At 60.1% G+C, this 22,016-nt stretch overlaps 1 protein-coding gene across 1 annotated transcript; it reads left to right on the forward strand.

Annotated features, from left to right (window-relative positions):
* The first annotated feature begins 4,260 nt into the window (after nucleotides 1-4,260).
* Nucleotides 4,261-6,665, forward strand: LIF (LIF interleukin 6 family cytokine). Its single transcript, XM_058816963.1, has 3 exons — nucleotides 4,261-4,279; nucleotides 5,912-6,090; nucleotides 6,228-6,665. The coding sequence occupies exons 1-3, from the start codon at nucleotides 4,261-4,263 to the stop codon at nucleotides 6,663-6,665; spliced, it is 636 nt and encodes a 211-aa protein (XP_058672946.1).
* The last annotated feature ends 15,351 nt before the right edge of the window (nucleotides 6,666-22,016 follow it).

The raw sequence follows: 22,016 nt of genomic DNA on the forward strand, positions 1-22,016 counted from the left end.
CCACTGCACTGTGACAGCCCCCACTGCCTCCCCCCTAATTTATACATTATTTTTTGTTACTGTATGGTATTTATTGATCGTTAGTGTTAATTTAACTCCTGCAGATTGCAGATGTATTTAAGGACATTGCTAATATATAAATATCTATTTTTATTATATTTTTTGTACGGTGTTAAAGTATGACCATCACAAGGATTTATTTATGAATATTGATATTTTTGGTACACACAGAGAAGGGCAGTGCCCCCGCCCATGTGGCACTTCTTTATTTTTGTACAATGGCAGAAGGAAATAAAGTGCTGCCACTGAGACGCCGTGTCCCTGTGTCCCTCTGTCCCTGTGTCTGTCCTGGTGGCTGTGGGCAGGGAGAGCTGAGTTCTGGTGGCCAGGCTGTGCCTGATGCCCCTGCCAGGGCACAGGGGATGTGCCATGGGGTGGTGTGGGGCATGTGGGACAACTCAGTGTGACAAATGGCATTGGCACAAGCTGGGATGTGGCCCGTGGCATGGCACACAATGTGGCACACGAGGGGATGTGGCACTGTGGCACAGGGCATGTGACATGACAGGCTGTGGTGTGCCACCACAGGGCCCGGCACTGCCAGGGATGTGCCATGGTGTGGCACAGGCCACACGACACCTTGTGCCACGTGTCACAGCCCTGTGTGGGCCACCACCACAGCCACGCTGAGTGCAGTGTCCTGCAGCCTGTCCAGGGCCACCACGGGGACCGGGCCACCCGCTGCCACCTCTGAGTCAAAACTCCCAAGACCTGGTCATGTGTCCCCTGGAGTCACTCGTTCCCTGGTGCCGTGTGCCCGAGCGCCCGGCACCGAGCCTGACTCAGTCCTGGCAGTGCCACCAGCACGGCCACCACGGCCAGCCGGGGACACCCGTGCGGGGACAATGTCACCATGAAGCAGCCCGGGCCAGCTCGGTGTGCTGTGAGTGACCGTGGGAGTGACCGTGACGGTGCCACCACCAGGGGTGCAGGTACGTGACCCCCGCAGGGCTGGGGCACCCCAAGCACGGGGTGACACCAGCTGAGTGTCACTGCAGGGCTGCTGGCTTCTCTCGTGTCCCCAGGGGACACCCAAGGGAACCCACACATGGGAAAAGCCGTGGGTGACACCTGTGGGGTGGCACTGCTGGGGTGGCACCGCTGGGGTGACATCAGGGGGCACAGGGACAGGGGGAGGCAGCCCCGGCAGGGACCCATCGTGAGCCAAAGGGGAATTTGGTGCCCTCCATTATCGAGCTCTGGATTTCCAGGGCCAGGAGCTCCTGCCCCGCTCAGCCCCTGCTCAGCCCCCGGGAGGGCTCCCCGGGCACCCCCGGGCACCCCCGGGCACCCCCGATCCCACCACAGCCTCGTCCCCACTCCTGGGGGACACCCGAGGATTTTGGTGTCCCTGGGATCTGGGTGTCCCTGGAATTGGGGTGACCCTGGGATCGGGGTGACCCTGGAAGTGGGGTGTCCCTGGAATTGGAGTGTCCCTGGAATCGGGGTGTCCCCCTCCATGGGGACACTGCAGGATGGGGACCTGGACAGGAGCCAGAGGGGGATAAGGATGGGGCGTGGGGGGCAATTATGGGGTGGGGCAGTAATGGGGGGAGCGGGGGCACTTCTGAGAGCAGCTGGGGCAGTTGTGAGAGGGGCTGGGGCAGTTCTGGGAGGGGCTGGGGCAGGTGTGAGAGGGTCTGGGGCAGTTCTGGGAGGGTCTGGGGCAGTTCTGAGTTGGGATGGGGCTGGGGGCAGTGATGGGACGGGGAAGGGCAGCAGGGACAGCGGCTGGCAGGGGACAGGAGAGGTCCGGGGTGGGGAAGGGGCAGGGGGCAGCTGCAGAGCGGGGATGGGATGGGGCAGTTCTGAGTTAAGATGGGGCAATTCTGAGTTGGGATGGGGCAGTGGGGGGCAATTATGGGATGGGGAGAGGCCATTCTGGGCTGGGGCAGCAGGGGGCAGCACGGGGACAGGGATGGGACAGGGATTGAACCGGGATGGGACAAGGAAGGGGACCGGGATGGGACAGGGATGGGACGGGAATGGGGACAGGGAAGGGGACCGGGATGGGACAGGGATGGGACAGCGAAGGAACCGGGATGAGCGGACACGGGACAGGGATGAGAAGGGGCAGCATAGGGACAGGGAAGAGGGAACAGAAGGGGGACAGGGATTCGGCAGAGAGGCATCATGGGGGCAGGAAGGGGACAGGGACAGGGTGGGATGAGTGCGATGGAGCTGAGGACAGCGGTGGGCAGGGATGCTCAGGGGGGAGCGCTCGGAGGGGTCCAGAGGAGCACCGGGGCTCGTCCTCTTGTCCCTGGGCAGGTCAGCGGTGGGGACGGAGGGGGCAGTGGGGACACTGGGGACACTGGGGACACTGGGGACAGGTCCCCCTGACCAGCCTGCCCCAGCTCCTCCTGGGGCCCCCAAACCCCACAGGTCCCCCCGGCCCTCATTCTCTCCAGGCAGGGAGGGCTCCCCCCGGCCCCTTTCCCTCTCCCTCCCTGTCAGGGTCTCCTCCTGCTGCCCGTCCGCACCGGCATCGGGATGTCCCTGCTGCCAAAGGGACCGGGGAAGGGACATTCCCGGGCATCCCCTCCCCTCCTGGTACCTCCCGCCCTGGCATCTCCCGTTCTGCCTCTCCCTGTCCAGCCTGTCTGGAGCAGGAATTTGCGTTTTCCCGCCGGAGCATCCCCCCTGCACAGGTCCCGTGGGTTTGTGGTTTTTTCCTGGAGAAACCCCATCCTTTAATCCTAACGCTTTTGCCCCAAGGCTGAGCTGCAGGTGGGGACACCGGTGCCACCTTGGTGACCCCACCATGACCAGGGGTCCCACAGCCCTCAGGGGACCCCAAAGCCCAGCTCAGCTCCAGCCTAGACTCAGTCACCCCTGGGAAATCGAAGAAAGGGGCAAATCCATGTCAACCCCTGCACACAATCCCCCAGGGGGTTCCCTATGCCAATAATTAAGTGCTATTAATTCCTCGGCTAATTAGGTGTGTCAGGCCATCAGACATCCATCAATAAGTGATGTGCTGCTCCCCGTATCCCAAAAACACCGGGATGAGGCTGCAGAGAGGGAGATGGAGCTCATCGTCCCCGCCCTCCACAGTCCCCAGCTCATCCCTGGTGTCCCGCTAGGACCAGACTGGGCTAAACTGGGCTGGGCCATCAATGCCACCAGGCTGCTCCGTGCACGGGGAAACTGAGGCACGCAGCGGCCACGGCCCGACCCAGCCAGCACAGAGGGGTCTCCTTGTCCCCCCTGGCCGTGTCCCCCCAAGGGAGGACGCTCGGGGTCGTGGTGGCTCTTGCGCCACCGTTCCTGGGTTGTCACCGCGGGTTCACCTGCCGGGGCACAAACTCGCTAAACCTGATTAAAGCTTCAGTCTGGCCCCGTGAGGAAAAAATACAGAGAAGGACAAAAAAAATCCATTTAACCTGTTTTGCACCCAAATCGGGCAGCGAACAGCCCCGCAATGTCCCGATCCCACGGAGTCCCCACGGGAGCGTGACCCAGCGCCCTCCTGTCTGCTCCAGGCCGGGGACAGCCCCGCCGAGGCAAGGGTTAACCCTGGGGGGGCCGGTCCGGCCTCTCCCCTGGGTGGGTTTGTCCTTTTTGCCGCAGAAAACCCACCCTTGGCTGATAATCCTTGTGCCCGAAGGGCTGAGCCCGCGGCGCGCTGGGGGACACCGCGGCCGTCCCGCCGTGACCGAGGAGCGCGGCGCCCACGGCCCCTTCCCGCGCCCTCCATCCCTCCAACACCCCAAACCAACCCAAACCAACCCAAACCAGGCTGGTTTACCTCCTTCATTTCATTGCCTGCTCCGGCGGCCGGAGGGGGCCCCGGGGGGGAATGAGCCGAGCCCCGGCCCCGCGGCTCCTCCTGCCCGCGCCTCGACACCCCCGAACCCCACGTGCGGCCGCGCTCCTCCCCCGGGGGGCTTCGATTCATCCCCCCCAGCCCACCGCAATTCATCACTTCCCCGACCCGCGCGTAAAACAAAACAAAATGATCTGTGTCGTCAATTATTTGATAGAACTTTTTATTTCTAAGACTTCCTGCGATGTGAATGGGAACAGCGATACTCGATTCTCCCAGCCTCCCCTCTCCCCTCCCCTCTTACAACACAGGCTGCCTGCCGGAGACCGGTATATAAACCCCGAGAAGTCCCCCAGTATGAACATGAATTTCTGAAAACTTCCTCTGCCAACACCAATCCCTATTAAGTCGCTCCCGGGACGCGGCTCACAATGAAGTTCGTACCGGCAGGTAAAAAAAAAAATCAAAAAAATCCGACTTTGGGGAAACTATTTCCCCTTCTCCCCCTCCCCTTTTTTCCTCCCCCTCCCCTCCGTTTGCCGGTGATGCTCGGGGGCAGGCGGGGCCCGGCTGGAAGCGCCGCTGGAGCCGGAGCGGGGCTCCCGCCGCGCCGCGTCCCCCCCGGGATGAGCATCTCTGGGAATTGGCAGCGGCAGCGGAGCGCGGCGCTGGCGCGGTCCAGCCAACATCTGGACACTTATATAACTGGAAATGCTTCCAAGGGAAAAAAAAAAAAAATCTCAAGGAGGGGGGGATTTTTTTTTTTTTTTAATTTTTTGTACTTTTAAATACTTCCCCCCCCCCCCCCCCCCACTCCTGCTTATCCTCCTTGTGGGTCTCCCGATGCCTCAAGCCGAGCGGTGCGAGGATGGGGAGGCTGCCAGGTGCAGGAGGGGTCGGAGGGAGCAGCCCCCGGCCCAGAAGCCGTTCTGGGGGTTCCTCGGGGCAGCTCCCACCGGGGACTCCCCACCCACCGCCCCGACCCCCGGCACACGTGGGGCAGAGCCTGTCCCTGCCCAGCTGTGAACGGGCTGAACAGCGGCCGGGGGGACAGCGAGAGGGGCTCCGGAGGGGTCAGGGGGTCTGATCCATCCCGTGGGGACGCGCGGGGTGCGGGAGGGAGCTGGAACACGCCCAGGTAAGTCCTGTCCCACCTGGGCAGGGTAAATGAATCGAGGCTTGGATTACCCGGCACCGGCGGCACGTCCGAGGCGCTGACAAGCGCGGGCGGCTTCGGGGCCCGTCACGGCCCGGGGGCTTGGCCTGGAGCGCGGGACCCCCACCCTGCCGGGGCCCTGCCGGTGTCACCCAGGTCACCCAGCGGCGGGGACACCCAGGCCGCCCTCCCCGAGGCTGCCCAGCGGAGTTGCGGGCTCCAGACCCGGTTCGGCCTCTCCGAGCAGAGATGGATCCCGCTTTGGGGGTTCCCGCGGATCGGGGCTCGCAGCTCCCCGCTCTCAGGAGGCTCGGCCGGGGTGACCCAGCTGCCGCAGGCTCAAGGGTCCCCTTGTTCCGCGGCCAGGGATTTCCTGGCTGCAGTCTCTGGCAGCTGCGTCGTCTCTCCCCAGGGCTCCTCGGCGCTGCGCCCGCTTGTCAGACGGGGAAACTGAGGCAGGCGGTGGGGCCGGGGGCGGGAGGAAGGAGGGAGAGCACGCCGAGAGCAGGTTTCCTTGAGGGAGCCCCGCTGAGTCAGCCGGCCCGGGGTGGGGCCTTGCTCCCGAGGCGCCCGGACCAGGATAACGGAGGAAAAAGCTTCTTGCACGTTTGATTAAACACCACAGGTCGCCACCGGGCCGCTTGCGAAATGTGGGAATGCTGCGGGGCCCCCCGCCGGGAAGGGAGGCGGGGGAGCGCCTGCCGGGGGGCAGGTGAGGGCCACGGCAGCGGGACGGGAGCGCGGCACGGCCGGGACAGAGCGGGGCTTTGGGCATTCCGGCCGGGCTGGACGCACACCCGAGCGGGATGAGTCCCTGCTCCAGCTGGACACCCTCCCCTTGGGCGCCTGGGACTGGGATCATCCCCGGTGGATGCACCAGCGGCAGCCGGCACCCCAGGGTGACAGCGGCCTCTCTCCCCTCACAGGCGTCGTGCCCTTCGTGGCCCTGCTCCTGCTGCAGCGGCGGCCCGTGGCCGGCCGGGCGCTGCTGGTGAGCGGCTCGGGCTGCCCCAGCCACGGCCTGTGCCGCTCCAACGTGCAGGAGCAGACCCGCAGGCAGGTGGCCGTGCTCAACGCCACCGCCCAGGAGCTCTTCAGCCTCTACGTAAGTGGCGCTTGGGGACGGCCGGGGGTCACGGCCGGGGGGGCTGAGCCGCAGGCGAGGGAAGGGGAGGGGACGCGGCAGGGATGGTGGCACGGGGGACACGGGGGACGTGGGGTGACACCAGCCTCTCCTCGCAGCTGAAGTGCCAGGGAGAGCCGTTCAGCAGTGAGAGTGACAAGCTCTGCAACCCCGCCGGCATCTTCTTCCCCGCTTTCCGCGTCAACCGGACGAGCGAGAGGAAGGAGGTGATGGTGGCCATGTACAAGCTCTTCGCCTTCCTCAACGCCTCGCTGGGCAACATCACGCGCGACCAGGAGGAGCTCAACCCCGTGGCCAAAGAGCTCCTCGAGCGGCTCCACAACACCACCAAGACCACCCGAGGCCTCATCTCCAACCTCACCTGCCTCCTCTGCAAGAACTACAACATCTTCCAGGTGGACGTCAGGTACGGGGACAGCTCCAAGGGCAAGAGCGCCTTCAAGAAGAAGCAGCAGGGCTGCCAGGTGCTCAGGAAGTACGTGCAGGTCATCGGGCAGGCAGCACGTGTCCTCCTACCTCATCTCAGCCCCTCATGAGCGCCCGCCCCGCCTGCGCTGCCTCTCTGCTGACGGCCGGCCCCGCCGCTGCCTCCCAAATTCCCGCCTTCCTATTTATTACCCGGAGCCTGCGCCGGCCCCATCCGCCCTCCGGTAATTTATTGCCCCTTGACGGGGTGAACGTGTCAGCCCGGAGCGTCCGGGCAGGGCAGAGCCAGCACCCAGCAGGACGAGGCATCCCCGAGGAGCACAGGCTGGTCCCGGGATGTGCCTCAGCCATCCCCGGGCTCCAACGGGGTGTGGGGAGCCATGGGGGTGGCAGCAGGGCCGGACTGTCCCCCAAGGACAGTGTCACTACGGAGAGCAGCACCCGAACAGATGCCCCTGAGCACCATCTGAAAGCCTTCGCTTCCCTGGAGAAAGGATTGTGAGGAAGGACATTGGGATGCAGGGACGTGAGGACGCGCTCCCCCTGCACATTTTAAGGCTGGGCTCGCCTGCAAGGAGCCAAAATGAGGGTACTGGTGGCTGTGCTGGCTGGGGCTGGGTCCCACCATCTGGGACAAGGCCACCTGTGTGGGACAGTCACCCCACTGTGGAGCATCATTCCCCCGCGCGGGCACGGCGGGGCACGGAACGTCCTCTCCTTTGGGAAAGCGCTTTTCCCTTTGGAAGGGCTCTGAATGTACTAACGGCCAAGAGCTGGGCTTTGCACGGCTGGATCCAGCCCTGGTGTGGGGACGTGGGACAGGGGGACGCGGGGACATGGAATATGGGGACACAAGAACATAGGGATGTGGGACATGGGGACACGGGGACACAGGGACATGGGGATACAAGGACATAGGGATGTGGGACATGGGGACATGGGGACACAGGGACACGGGACATGGGGACATGAGGACATAAGGATGTGGGACATGGGGACGTGGGACACAGGGACACAAGGACATAGGGATGTGGGTCATGGGGACGTGGGGACATGGGGACACAAGGACATAGGGATGTGGGACATGGGGACATGGGGACATGGGGACACGGGGAAGGGCCCCAGGCCGGTGGCAGGTGGCGCTGGCTCGCTCCTGGCACCAGAGCAGGCTGTGTATGTTATTTATTGACTCCGTGGAAAGCCCAGTGTGCACTGAGACCTGACTATTATAATTTTATTGTTAATAATAATTAATTATTATTGATAAGATCTGTGGTAATATATTGCTAGAACTCTATTTAAATATTTATTTTTTTATACCTCCTGTACTTTTTTAAAATAAACCAATACAAACAGACTGCACTTGGCTGCTTTTCCTTGGGTGCCTTTTGTGCTCACCCTCAGACACCTCTGCTCCCCCAAAACACCCTTAGGGCTACCCCAAAACCCCTCAAGGCATCGCTGTGGATCAGCCCCCTGTCACCTCATTCTTTCCTTCCTTCCCACCTGCTATGGCATGGCTGATTTGAAATATATTTTTCCAGGTGGAGGGAGTGTTTAAATTGACTCACCAGCTGCTCAACAAAAGTGCTGGGATGATGTGGGACCGTCGTGGTGCAGGGACTGTCCTGGCACGGGGAGCATCGTGGTGTGGGTACCATCATGATGAGGGCACCATCCCAGTGTGTGGGAGCACCTCGGTGTGGGGAGCCCCACTCTGGCAACCCTGGGAGTTCCTGGGGAAGCGGAGAAAGGCTGGGAAGAGGCAGAGGGAGCAGAGTGAGCATGTGCGAGGTGGAGGGGACACACCAGATAAAATCAGAGCCGCTTCCCAGGCTGTGCTGGGAGAGGCTCAGCACAGCTCTGCCGGGGCCAAGACCACCTAAGGCTGCAGCAGTGGCCGGGTCCTCGCATGGGGCTGTATCGGTTAACAAGGGCCTGATTATACAGGAGACGTTAGAGCAGGATGATGAAATTTTCCTCCTCCTCCGGAGCCCTTGGGCCACTGGCCAAACCTCCCAGGCATGAGACAGCAAGCGGATGAGCTAAGATCCTGTGTGATCATCTCTCGTGTCTCAGAGGAGCCCCGACCTAAAGATCACCACAGAAATTCAGAAGTTGCCCCCTAAACCTCTCTTCCTCTGCCCGGTTGTGCCCTCCAGCTCCTATGGAAGTTTCATGGCATGGGTTTGACCCCAGGCTGGCACTGCCTTGTGCCAGTGGCAGCCTCGTGCCGCTCCAGTGGTGACAGCAGGGCCAGCTGTGCCCATTTCCAGCCTGGCCCTGCTGTCCCTTGATGGAAGGGGCAAATGCCAAAACAGAACGAGCTCCTCCATCCCACACCCAGGGACATTTCTGCATGCAATGGTGTCTCCCCATGCCTGATGTGGCTTTCTTCCATCACCCAGCCTGCCACCAGGGAAGGGACCCTGGGTGTCCCCGGTGTCCCTGCCCTGGAGGATGCCCATTTTGGGGTTGCAGCCCATTTGTGGGGCTGCCTGCCCTCAAAGCAATACAACACCCCCCAAAATACAGGCACGGGACAGGGCATCATCAGTTTAGGTGGGCATTATGCCCCGGGGCCAGTCGTGCAGCACTTGTCACCACGGCTCCCTGATGGCTGTCAGGGTCATTCTGACCCCTGGCCCTGCAGCTGGGGACACACAGGTGTCCCCATTGTCACCACGGCGTCATGTGGCCAACATTTCCTATGCCGAGAACTCCAGCGCTGCTCATCCAGACGGTAGCCTTTCCTTGTGTCAACACGCACATCTCGTTCCCGCCGGGGATGCGGAGGGTGGTGCCAGGGGGTGCCACCAACCCGCCCCGAGCAGCTCGGGGGCTGGCAGGGCCCGGGGGCAGGGCCGGAGCCGGGAGAGGGGCTGGGGACGCTGCGAGCCAGGAGCTGTGCACATCTGGATTTCTCACGCTTGCGTTCGACATCCCTCCTCAACCAGATGGCAAAAATAAATAAATACAATAAATCAAGCCTCCTGACATAAATCGGGAACTCACGCCCCGGCTCTGCGTTTCATGAGTCTCTCTGGAAGACAGTCAAACACAGGCGAGGACAATGGGTTCACTTCTCCCCTGTGCCGGGTCATTCTCAGTTAAGGCTCATTAGCAGCAGGCGGGGGATTAACTCTTCCTTCCCTGGAAACGCGTGGACAAGCCCCTAAATTTCCCCAAATCGCTTTCTCTCCCCTCCCGTGAGTGTTTGGAGCCGAGGCCGGCGGCGGCCCCCGGTTGGTGCCATCGCCCCAGCGAGGCAGGACGCGCTGCTCCGCTCACCCCGGGCTCGGGAGGGATGGAAAGGGCTTTCAATTACCTCAGCCAGCGGCTGATCCCACCCAGCCGGCGCCCCGGGGAAGCGGGCCAGGCCCGCGGGCCGGACCGGGAGCCCCGCGAAGGAACCGGCCCTGCGGCTTCCCCGGCGGCACCGGCAGGACCCTGTCAGCGACTCCCCTCCGGAGCAGAGGAGCTGGGCTGGCTGGGACGGGAGCCAGGAGGGGCTCCGGGGAGCCATCCCTGCGATGGGAGCGATGCCCGCGCCCCGATAACGGAGCGGCCTGACCGCGGGCCCCGAGCGGCGGGTCAGCGCTGCCTTCGGGGAGCGGGATACGTGAGGAGCTGCTCCTGCCCGCGGTGAAGTCAGTGCCGCTCCTGGGTGTGACTGCCTGACCTCAGCCCTTGGCCCCGCGGCGCGGATCATGTGCTGCTGCCTGACGCCGCCGAACCCGGCCGGACGGGCCCTGCGCTGCCCCGGGGCCACGGCCGGACGGGACTTGCCGTCCGCGGGGCAGGTGCGGGGCTGGGGCACCCTCGGCCGCGCGTCCCCTCGGCGGCGTGACCCGCGCTGCATCCCCGGCACCGAGCGGGCAGGAGCATCCCCAACCGGGCTGAGCTCGCCGGCAGAGCCGGGGGTGGCGGTGGGGTCGTTCCCTGAGAGATCCAGGTGGAGCATCCCGCCTTTCCCCGCGTGCAGCCAGGCTGGGTCGGACCCACGGGTGCCCAAGGCAGAGCCCCTTCCCCATCCAGCGGTGCCCCCAAGGCTCGGCACTGGGCAGACGCGTTTGGCTGGTGACCATGTCCCCAGCAGGTCCCCACGGCGGGTCCCCGAGGACGGGAACATCGCATCCCGAGGGCCGGCTGGAGGCTCCATCCCGGGCTGGCCGGCGGCCCGAGCACGCAAAGCAGAGCCGGGCCCATCTGAAACGCATTCGGGCACTGTTGCTGCAATAGCAGATGCTCCTGCGGGTCGCCGGCCACATCACAGCCCGGCCGAGCGGGAACCGCAAGCTCACATGGGAAGAAACAGTTCTTGTCCCAAACGGCTCGAACTCCTAATTGGGGACCAACCGTGACAAATAAACAAGACAATGGGCTGGAGGCGAGACGAACGCAACCTCTGTCGCAGGACCCGGCTCCGAGAGCCGCCCCCGTGCCCAGCAGGGGACCTGGCACAGGCCCGCAGGAGCCGGGGAGGGCAGGGGGCAGGATCCGGACCCCCGGCAGAGCCACTCTCTGTGTGACACCGCTGGGGCTCGGCTGGCTCGGGAGCAGGATGACACATCCCCACGGTCCCCCTAGAGCCCTGTCGGTAGCTTTGCTCAGCAAGTGTTCGGTCTCATTTGGAGCGGGGTCAACTCCAGCCCTGTGGAGCTGCTGGAGCGGCCTCTCCTGCTGCACCCCAGCTTGGGGCTGGCTGGGGACCCCCGCACGGGGCTCAGGGACCCTTCTCCCTCGGGGAGGGGATAATTCGGGCAGCCTTGGAGCGACGGCCGGGGCCAGCCCCGGGGATCTGATAGCGCTGTTATCTCGGCGCTGCTATCGCCCTCTAACAGAGATCGGGGCATTTCCGCAGCCCCGGCTGCGCTTGGCACCGATGGAGGAGCTCGACAAAGTGCTCAGTGCCCTGGCCAGACCCTCAGCATGCAGAATCCCCGGACATCAGTGCCCAAAAGGGAGTGAACATCCCAGCTCTCCCGCCCCTGCTCTGCTCGGGTCTCATGGGATGTGGAATCTGCCTTGAGGACTGAGCCTAAAGCCCAAAATTCAGCAGGACTTGTGAGATTGAAGCTGTTTGAGACACATCTGCATAACAAGGCATTTCAGATGGCCTGAACCAACATAATTCCTGGCGCTGAGGAGGAAACCAGGGCTCAAGGGAAAGATCTCACCTAAGGAAAGGGAGGGCACTTTGTGATGTGGCAAGGGTGAAGAGATGCGAAGAAAATTGTTTGGAAGCAAATCCCAAGCAGGCTCCCAGAAGAGCAGCAACACTGGGAGACACACATTAGGCTGGCAGGGATGGAGGGGAAGGACCAGCCCGGGGACTGAGCAGGAGCTGTGGCAGGTCCCCAGGCTCCTTAGGGACTGCGGAGAGGGCACACACCCCTGAAGCCCCCTGTGCCCCTCTTGCTGCTCCAGCTGGTGGCCTCCAGCCCTGCAGGGCACATGGGTTGTGCCACCTTTGGCTGCACATCAGTGCAGCTCTGGGGGAAGATGAGCCCCTGCTGTCCCTTTTCCCACTAAAACTAAATCAGGGAGTCAGCAAAAGGGAGGGAGAGTCCTGGAGAAACAGAGGAATGGAAAGTAGAGGTTCCTCTCGATATGGAGGGGAGAGGGACAAGAGCCCTGGCTGAGACTGGTGGGTCTGTTCCTGCTCTTTGCTCTCCCCACACGCTCCACCCCCAGGGCACTGCAGCACTTCCAGCCCAGTGGCACCACAGGGGAAGAGGGGGACATTCTCAATTAAAACTGAGGATGTTCCACCCTAAATTTCTCTGCTCAGGGATTCACCCAACACCAGCAGGACCCCTCTGCTGAGGACTCCCAGCCCATGCCTGCAGGGATTGAGCCCTGACGGGCACTTTGGGTACCCCACTGAACTGGGCTGCACCTCCCTCACCTGGCTGAGCTCCCCACGAGGATGCCAAGCTTCCCCCCTGGCCTTCAGGGCATCTGGGACAGGTTTTAGGGCCAGGAGAGTTGACATGTTCATTTATTACAGCAGAATGGAGTGCTACCTGGCCTGGGTCACGCTCCCCTCTTGTTTCCTAAGAAAACAAGGTGTGCGTGCAATCCCGCCGGGCGAGCGTGTGCGCGCCTGTGGCTGCCAACCAAATGTGACTAAGGGCCCGAGGCTGCAGAGATAGGAAGTTCCTACACGTCTTGTGAAGGCAGGAGAGGGAGAGGAGCAAGCTCCAAATGAGGCCCCACGGCAGCAGAGCATGAACCCAGCCCCTAGAAGCCACTGGAGATTCTCCTCCTCTGCAGCCGGGCCCTGTGAGGCACAAACCTGCTGCTAGAAAGATTTCTCCTAGCTTTTTCCCCAGCCTGGCATTTCCCACATGGGCTCTGCTGTTGGGGCAGGAAGGACAGCCATGGGTGGGTGAAGTCTGTCTCTTCCTGGCAGCCCTGGTGAGATGCCTGCCAGGCTCTGGGATGGGGATTTCCACACGGAAGCTGTGGTCACCCCACCTTGGTGTTGCCAAACCGTGCTGGCAAACACCTCACCTTGGTGCTGCTGTGTGTCAGCCTGCTGTGGGGGCTCTCTGAGGTGCTCATCACCCTGGGGTCATCCTGACACCTTTGGTCCCATCACCCCAGTACAACTGGTCACCATTATCCTGACACCACCAGCCTCCATCTCCCTGGCACACTGGTCCACATCATCTCAGCAACCAGTCCCCACCAGCCCAGTACCATCAATTCTCATCACCCCAACAGGACCAGTCCCCACCAGCCCAGTACCATCACCCCATCACCCCAACAGGACCAGTCCCCACCAGCCCAGCACCACAGGTCCCCATCACCCCAGCACCACCAGTCTCTGGGGCACCAGGAGCCGCAGCCCCTCAGGATTTACCACTCCCTAGGGACAAAGTGAAAGGCTTTCTCCTCTCCTAACCCTGCTGTAATCAATGTCAAAGCTTCCCTTGCTCCCTCCAGCACCCTGGGCAGAGCGGCCCAGCCCAGCTCCCGGTGCCGGCGGCGGAGAGAGTTCCGCAGGCCCGACCCCGGGCGCATCCACATCCTCGCATGCTCGCCTTGCAGCCAAGCCCTGGAGGAAACAAGCCCCAGCTGCGCCTCCTCACAGCTACCGTGACCGGGCTCTTCCCCCAGAAGGTCTGGGCCGAGCAGCGGGAGGGATCTGCCTCACCGTGCCGGAGATGGGGCAGAACGGGCCGCACTCGGTGGATGGGATGCACAGGGTGCAAGGGCTCCTCTCTCCCCGCACCGACCTGCGGCACCACGGCCGGTGGAAAGCCGGGATCAGACAGGTCCCGTCCTGGTTCCTCGGGGCCGGTTCCTCGCAGGGCTGTGTTTACATGTCCCCGTGCCGGCCCACATCTGTGTTTATGTGTGTGTTTCCGTACGGGTGCGTGTGGCTCCGTGTGTGTGGCGGGGTTTCTGGGTGTGTACGGGTGTCTCTTCGCGTCGGGCTCTCAGTTAACCTCTTAGAAAATGAAAACAAGCCTGGAAGCCTGGCAGCTGCTGCCGAGCCCCGCTCCAGCGCCGCTTCCAGACAGACGGTAACCGCAGGTCTGATGACCGAGCACACACACGCTTCCCTTCGGGCCTTCTTAATTGCGCCGTCAGATATTCTGAAACAAAGGAAATTAAAGACTAAACTGATAGCAATAAATATGTCACGGGAGCGACAGGAGGCAGGCAGCTCCCTGGGCGGCTGGGAGCTGGCAGCAGGGAGGGAGAATGGGATCGGGAGCTGCAGGAACCGCGGGCAGGAGCACAGGCTTGGTCAGGGCTCTCATGAAAGTTGGGTGGGCATTGGCAACGCCGCTGACCCCGGGAGAGGCCTGGGAACGCTCCAGTACAGACGGGCTGGATGGCCACGTTGGATTTCTCATGGAAACTTGTGTAGGTTCTTGCCAGGTCCCAGGATTTTTTTTTTCCCTTGTCTTTGCCCAGATTTTCTCTAAGCGGCTCCTCTGATTCCCTCCAGCTGCCTGCACGCGAGCGCTGCAGCAAACGCCTGGAGAGAGGTGGCAGGAGGGATGCCACCCTCTCCCAGTGGGCACATGGCTGGTGGCACCTGAGGGGACTGCTGGGCACAGATCTGTTTGCCTGCAAAGTGTCAGCACCGGTTTAGGGGCTGACCTGGATGGAAACCACCAAAATGGTGCTTGAGGATGGGATGGGGGAGCACTGGGAAGCCGAGCTGGTGCAGGCAGGCTTCAGAGCAGGGGTGAGCAGGACCTGGCAGCAACTTTGGCAGCGGCTGGCAGAGCACGGGAACCACTGTTCCACCAGCTGCCAGCTGATGGGATGAGGTGATGACTTTGAGAAAGCCCTGACCTAGCATGGGAACAGCCTGGCAGAGGGGCAGGAAAAGCCCAGTGCCTGCTGAGCCTGGGAAGGTGGAGTGGGAGATGCAGGGGATGTGGTGGAGCAGGGCAGAGAGGTCTGCTGTCCACCACTGGAGGGTGGGACAAGACATTCCGGGACCTTGACCACAGCAAGAGACATTCAGGAGAAATCTTCCTGATTTTCCAGGATTGCTGCCTGAGGGAGAGCCCCAGGAAGAGACAGGACAGGGATGCAGAGCAGGCAGGAGCCTCACTCCCACACAGGAGCTGCTCACTGCAGCATCTCCAAGCTTCACTCCCCAGTTCCACGGACTTTCTCCCAACCTCAGCTTCCCAGCTGGGGTGTGCAAGCAGCTCGGTTGAGAGAAGATGGAAGCAAGAGTGGCTCGGACACGGCAGGATGAGGGGTTGAATTCGGGCAGCAGAAAGGCTTTGCTGGGCTAAACCCCTTCTGGAGCCAGGAGGTTTTTTGGCGTGCTCACAGCGGTGTCCAGCCTATTGTGGGAAAGCGCCGAGTGCCGGTCCCAGCGCTGGAGGCAGTGTCACACGGGGAGCTCTGCGGAACCAAGGCACTTCTGGCTGAAAAACATCTTTCCATAACCACAGGAGAGCAGAAAGCCAGCTGGGCAGAAAACATAGGCAGGGCACTTCCCTAGAAATATCCAAACACCTCCAAAAAATAACCTGAGGTAGCAACTGTCCCCAGCCCCGCGGCTGGATTGATCCCGTTTATATCTCCTAAATCCCCCGGCGCTCCCAGCTCTGCTATTCCACTCTTCTGGCGCAATTCCTGCCAAGTTCCTCGGGCGCCCATCCAAAAGGCAGCTGGGTGTCCCTGCGGCACCCGCAGCCTTTTTGCTGATGGGCACTTTGCAGGGGCAGCTTCCCTTCCCGGGAGCCGGAGGGGAAGGAAGCGCGGCCGGCGGGGCTGGCAGTGACCCGTGGCGCTGCCACGAGCGGCCCGAGCGCGGCTGCCGCTTCCGCTGCTCGGGATTGCGAAGCCGCTGCCCCGGGGCGCTGCAGGCAGCTGGCAGGGAGCGACGGGCCAGGGCGCTCCATGCCAGCCCCAAATCCTGGCGGGGCCGCCTGCCATTCCCGCCGGGATGTGCTGGGTGCCAGGGGCAGGCGCAGCCCCGCGGGGTCAGCCCGCAGCTCCCGGTGCAGTGTGCTGGGACAGAGCCAGACCTGCTGGCACAGGGAACATTCAGGTGCTCAGCCTGGTCTGGAGCCCAGGAATTTGGTCCAAGAATGGGGCAGCCCCGAGGAGCAGGGCAGGAGGGAGGCACTGTGTGGAATCCTGCAGTTTGCTGGAGCTTGAGCATCTCCATCCCAGCCGCAGCTGCTGTAGGGTCCATACTGGGATCAGTGGTATTTAGGATCTGCATTAGTTACATAGAGGAAGGGATGGAGGGCACACTCAGCAGGTTTGCAGATGACACTGAGCTGAGCAGTGACGCACCCAAAGGACAAGGCCACCCAGAGGGACCTGGGCAAGCTCAAGCAGTGGGTCCGTGGGAATCTCCATATGGTTTAACAGGACCAAATTCTGCTGCTGCACCTGGATTGGGGCAACCCCCCAGGATCAGATCAGGCTGGGGATGAAAGGATCAAGACCAGCTCTGAGGAGAAGCACTTTGGGATGCTGGTTGGGGAGGGCTGGCCGTGCCCTGGCTGTGTGCACTGGGATCCAGACACCCCCCATGCCCTGGGCTGAGCCCCCAGCATGGGCACTGAGGGGGGGATTCTGCCCCTCTGCCCCACTCAGGTGAGACCCCACCTGCAGAGCTGCCCCAGCCCTGGGGGCCAGCACAGGAGTGAACTGGAGCTGCTGGAGCCTCTCCAGAGGAGGCCATGGAGATGCTCCAAAGTCTGGAGCCCCTCTGGTGTGAGGAAAGGATGAGAGAATTGAGATTGTTCCTCCTGGAAAAGAGAAAGTTTTGGGGTGACCTAATTGTGGCCTTGCAGTTCCTAAATGGAACCTACAAGAAAGAGGGGCAGAAAAGCCCATCTACAATGATGCCAGAACAAGGGGGAATGGCTTCCCACTGCCAGAGGGATAGATGGGATACTGGGGAGAAATTCCTCCCTGTGAGGATGGGAAGGTCTGGGCACAGCATGCCCAGAGGAGCTGTGGCTGCCCCTGGATCCCTGGCAGTGCCCAAGGCCAAGCTGGATGGGTCTTGGAGCAGCCTGGGACAGTGCAAAATGTCCCTGCCCCTGGCAGGGGTGGAATGGGGTGAGCTTTAATGTCCCTTCCAACCCAAACTATTCTGTGAGAAGAGCAGAGGAGACATTTGATGCTGCCCACCTTTGATGCAGGAGACAGCCATGAGATCCATGAGGATCCTGCCCGGCTGTGGGCCAGGCTGGCAAGAGGAAGGAGAGGGACAAGGCAGCTTCTCATTGAGTCTCAGTGGGAAAGCACCAGGAATCAGAGCACCCTGGGCAAGGGGAAACCCAAGGTTCTCCCCCACCTTTGCTCATTCCTGTCCGTGGGTGAGACATCCTGACACGCCAGGGAAATCACTCCACTGCTCGCTGGCCCATCACGGAGCAGGCTGCGGCCCCGCAGTCCCACGCAGCCTGGCTGCTCCCATACCCCCCTCCTTCTCCCCCAGGTGAGCCTCTGAGAAGGAACTTCCCACCAAGAACAGACTTGCCTTGCTCCCAGCGAAGGGAATCTGCACCCTCACTTGGCGTAGGAACTCACTGTTACTCAGAAGGGATGCAGCTTTCCCCGTAAGCTCTGCCTGGCCAGGGGCAGCTGCCGGGCCTGGCCTCCTCTTCCTCCCGGCCCACGCAGGTGGGGGAAGTGCCTGGCACAGAGCTCCTGCTTTCCTGAGCAAAGGAATGTTCCTTGGCTGTGGGAGCAGCAGCAGCAGAGCAGGTGGGCTCCCAGGAATGAAGTGTTTTTCCCTCCTGCCTTGGCTGGAGGAGGCCAGCGCTGCCCTCGCCGTGTCCTGGAAGCAGAGGCTGGAGCCAGGGGAATTTTGTCACCCTCCTTCACCTGTTGTTTTCTTCAGAAAATAGCACAGATAAGGCTCAAAAGCCAGTCCCCCAATTCAGTGTGGCTCCTGAAATCCTCACACAAATCCTCCTGAGATAGATTTTCAGCAGAAAACCAAGTTTTTGGAACTGGAAATAGACAGCAAAACCACCTGAACATGACCCATAGCTCAGCCCCCCACTGATTCCCATCTCATTCCATCTTTGCTTCACTGTCATACACCAAACCATCTTCTCTCATGTCCACCCCATGAGCCAGCCCAAGGCAGGCTGTGCTCACCCAGGGAGTCCCTATGCAGCTCCCAGGAATGCTGCTCGCACCACAGGATTCATGGGGATCAGTCTTAATCTCCAGACTCAGTAAACCCAAAGAAAGTGACTCTTTGTTTCTCAAGAAATCTGCAGAAATACTGAAATCAGCAAAATCCTTGTCCTTCCTGCACCAGTAAGCGATGGCTAAACATTATTCTAGATCAAAGGAGGATGGGAAAGGCCAGATCAGACCTAAAGCCCATCCAGCCCATGTCTGCCTCCAGCAGTAACTCCCAACAGATGCTCCAGAGGAAGGTGAAGCCTCCTCAGTGCACAGACACAAAATGTTGTGCCTGAGCAGGACTTCTGATCATCCCCCACAGGGCACAGGAGCAAGTCCAGAGGTTTTGCTGGCTAAGACCAGTGGGATGCAGGTGGGACCCACAGCAGCTCATTCAAAAACCAGAGTCAGGGGGGAGAAGTCCCTCTGCAGATAACGGAGAGAGGGATGAAAGGCTTCCTTCAGTGATTCAAAAGGAGAGCCTGTCTCCACTCTGAATCATCCTGGGAAAGAGCTGATTTCTTTTCATCGACCAAATACGGAGTTTAAGACCGTTGGCCTCCAGTCAGAGCTCTCAAACATCTCAAATTGGAGTGGGTGCACCAACAGAAAGGGTTTCAACTTCAGCAACATCCCTCCATGTGCACCTCCCTTTGATGCCTCCCTCAAATACCAAATGTCACCACTAAGGTGCAGATCACAGGAGAAAGTGAGATGGCCCCCAGCAGACCGCTGAATTTAGGGAAAATTAATTTCCCAAAGCCCTGCTTCACAGGGCTCTCCAATAATATTCTGGACTAATAAAGTAAATACCTCACAGAAATCTATACAAATCTATACAAATCTATACAAATCTATACAAATCTATACAAATCTATACAAATCAGAAATGGCAGAGAAGCATCTTGAGAGCACCTTGAAGAACTGAGCTCTGTCAAATCACTCCTGGCTGGCAGAGTTGTGACCTCAGGAGAGTCACTTCCACTTTGAAATTCAGCTTCTCCCTCTTTATAGTGAGCATAAAGCTCAAAGAACTGTAGAATAATTTGGGTTGGAAGGGACCTGAAAGCTCATCCTGACCTGAAAACTCACCCCCTGCCATGGGCAGGGACACTTTCCAATAGCCCGGGTTGCTCCAGACCCCTCCCAGCCTGACCTTGGGCCCTTCCAGGGATCCAAGGGCAGCCACAGCTGCTCTGGGCACCTTGTGCCCAGAGCACTCCCCATCCTCACAGGGAATAATTCCTTCCCAATATCCCACCTAACCCTGTCCTCTGGCAGTGGGAAGCCATTCCCTGTGTCCCATCCCTCCCTACATGAGCTGTTCAACCTCCTTTACAGAGAACGTTATGACCTGCGGATGCAATAGGTGCTGGTGAATTCATGGAATTTCTAATGGAAAGCAGAGGAAATAGCAGCTGAAACCCCCAAGCTGCCCACAGGCAGCGTTTCCTGCCACAGTGGTGCACAGGGGGGTGCTGGTGACAGCAGCAGAGCCCCTGTGATGTAACAGCCCCCACGCCCCCGAGCTCCGTGCGAGGATCCCGGCAGGTCTGAACAGGAGCCACGGCACCCACGGTCCCGCACGGCGCCCTCAGCCCGGCACCGTGAGCGACGAGGAGCTCGTGGAGAGGCTTCAAAGGTGCCCTGACATCAGCAAAGCCACAGGTCTGGCCAGGCCCAGCTCCTGCTGGAGCCATTATCAAAGCATTGAGTCATGGAGCCGTGCTGACCGTCACTGCCTTTGTCCGGCGTGGAAGGATGCCCAGGCGGACAGATCTGACTCTCACAGCTCGTTCTCCTGCCCAACAGAGCTTCTTACACAGCACGCTCTGTTGCTGGGCTATAGGGAATTTTTGTCCTGGTTTTCTTGACGTGATCCTTTTCAGAAAGAAAACCCTGACTCATGAAGCCGTGACGTTGAATGTGCTGCTGTGTAAGTCCTGACACAATGAGACACTTGGCACCCGCTTGCTCCGAGCCCGGCCAAGGGGAATATATGCATTTTTAAGAACTGAATATCCTAATTTTTTACTTTTAAGGAATAGGGAAGCCTTAGCAATGCTGTAGCAACAAGGGTCACCCAAATACAGTCAATGTCTCCCACTGGAGAGTTAAAAAAGCGAAATGAAAAAATAATGGTTTTCCCTTTGCTTTTGCAATCGGTGGCCAAATATGCTGCTGCTCTTCCGGAATGCACAGCTGCCAATTTCAGAGGAGAAAATCTCTTGTAGCCAAGTAGCTCAGCTCCTACATTCTCTCCAAGAGCCTGGGAAAAAGGAAAGGCGGCCAGCCAGTCGGCTAAATAATTTTTGGAAATAAGTAGGTAATGGCCCTCCAACACACCACTGCCATGGCAAGCTTACTTGCAGGCTGACGTCTTTTTGTAGAGTAGAAAATTGACACATCCATGTCAAATCCTTAGATCTCCTTTGTAGAAGCACTTTGAGTTGAGTGTGGGTCAGATTTCCAAGTCACCAAAAGCTTTAAAGCACACAAAGCTTCCCCAAAATTAACACAGGCAGCAAAGTATACTTGGATGAGCCCATCTGGCCTCAGCTAAGATGTGCTGAAATACTGGGAGTTGGGGATTTTTTTGGATATTCCTGCTCCAAGGCTTCCAGATAAACTCTCTGTGAAAATAGAAAGAACACAGTGTCAGGCAACTGGCCTGATTCCTTTATTATTTCAGTGTAATTCCAGTACTTCAGCAGGGAAACCAGGTAACAACCATCAGGAATGGGAAATATTTGATTGTACAGGCAGCTCAGCTGTGCCTGGATGTCCTGCTTGCCAGCATCTCCCAGGTGCTGAAGCATGCACTGATTTGCTATGGAATAACACCAAATTTTTTCTGAGGAGTTTTTGTGCTGTGCTACAGGCTCTGGCTCCTTTTGAGCTTGGTCAATGTGGAGGTTTGGCCAAAAACAAGAGGTCCTTGGGGTCTCTGTCCCATGGATAATTCCTCTTCCACCCTCATCAGCTGTTGGAATGGGGGTCAGGGAAAGGCTCTGGATGAAAACTAACCCAACCCATGGGAAGGTGATCCAAGCTTTCAGGAGAACACACAGGTTGTGACTACCTGTGCTGTTCCTTCCCAGCCCATTGCTTGGGGGACACAGCTGGGAGTCACCAGAGCCCTGCTGATGTGGGACTGTGTGCTCCAGGAGGAATGAACAGCAAGTGATGGCCTTCAGTGGGTAAGATCCAGTCTTCAGTTAGTGGCAGGGAAGATACTGGGACTGGAAGATGGAGATCAACTGCCACAATGAGACCCCACCTGCAGAGCTGCCTCCAAGTCCCAGCACAAGGAGAACATGGAGCTGCTGGAGAGAATCCAGAGGAAACCATGGGGATGCTCTGAGGGCTGGAGCCCTTCTGCTCTGAGCCAGGCTGGGAGAGCTGGGGGTGCTCACCTGGAGAGGAGAAGGCTCCAGGGAGAGCTCAGAGCCCCTTGCAGGGCCTGAAGGGGCTCCAGGAGAGCTGGAGAGGGACTGGGGACAAGGGATGGAGGGACAGGACACAGGGAATGGCTGCCAGTGCCAGAGGGCAGGGCTGGATGGGATATTGGGAATTGGGAATTGTTCCCTGGCAGGGTGGGCAGGCCCTGGCACAGGGTGCCCAGAGCAGCTGTGGCTGCCCCTGCATCCCTGGCAGTGCCCAAGGCCAGGCTGGAATAACCTGGGATGGTGGAAGGTGTCCCTGCTCTTGGCAGGGGGAGGAGTGAGGTGAGCTTTAAGGTCCCTTTCCATGAAAACCATTCTGTGATTCTGTGCCTGGAGAGCTGCAGCAGAGCACAGCTGGAGATG

The sequence above is a fragment of the Ammospiza caudacuta genome, chromosome 18, assembly GCF_027887145.1.
Source record: "Ammospiza caudacuta isolate bAmmCau1 chromosome 18, bAmmCau1.pri, whole genome shotgun sequence".
NCBI lineage: Eukaryota > Metazoa > Chordata > Aves > Passeriformes > Passerellidae > Ammospiza > Ammospiza caudacuta.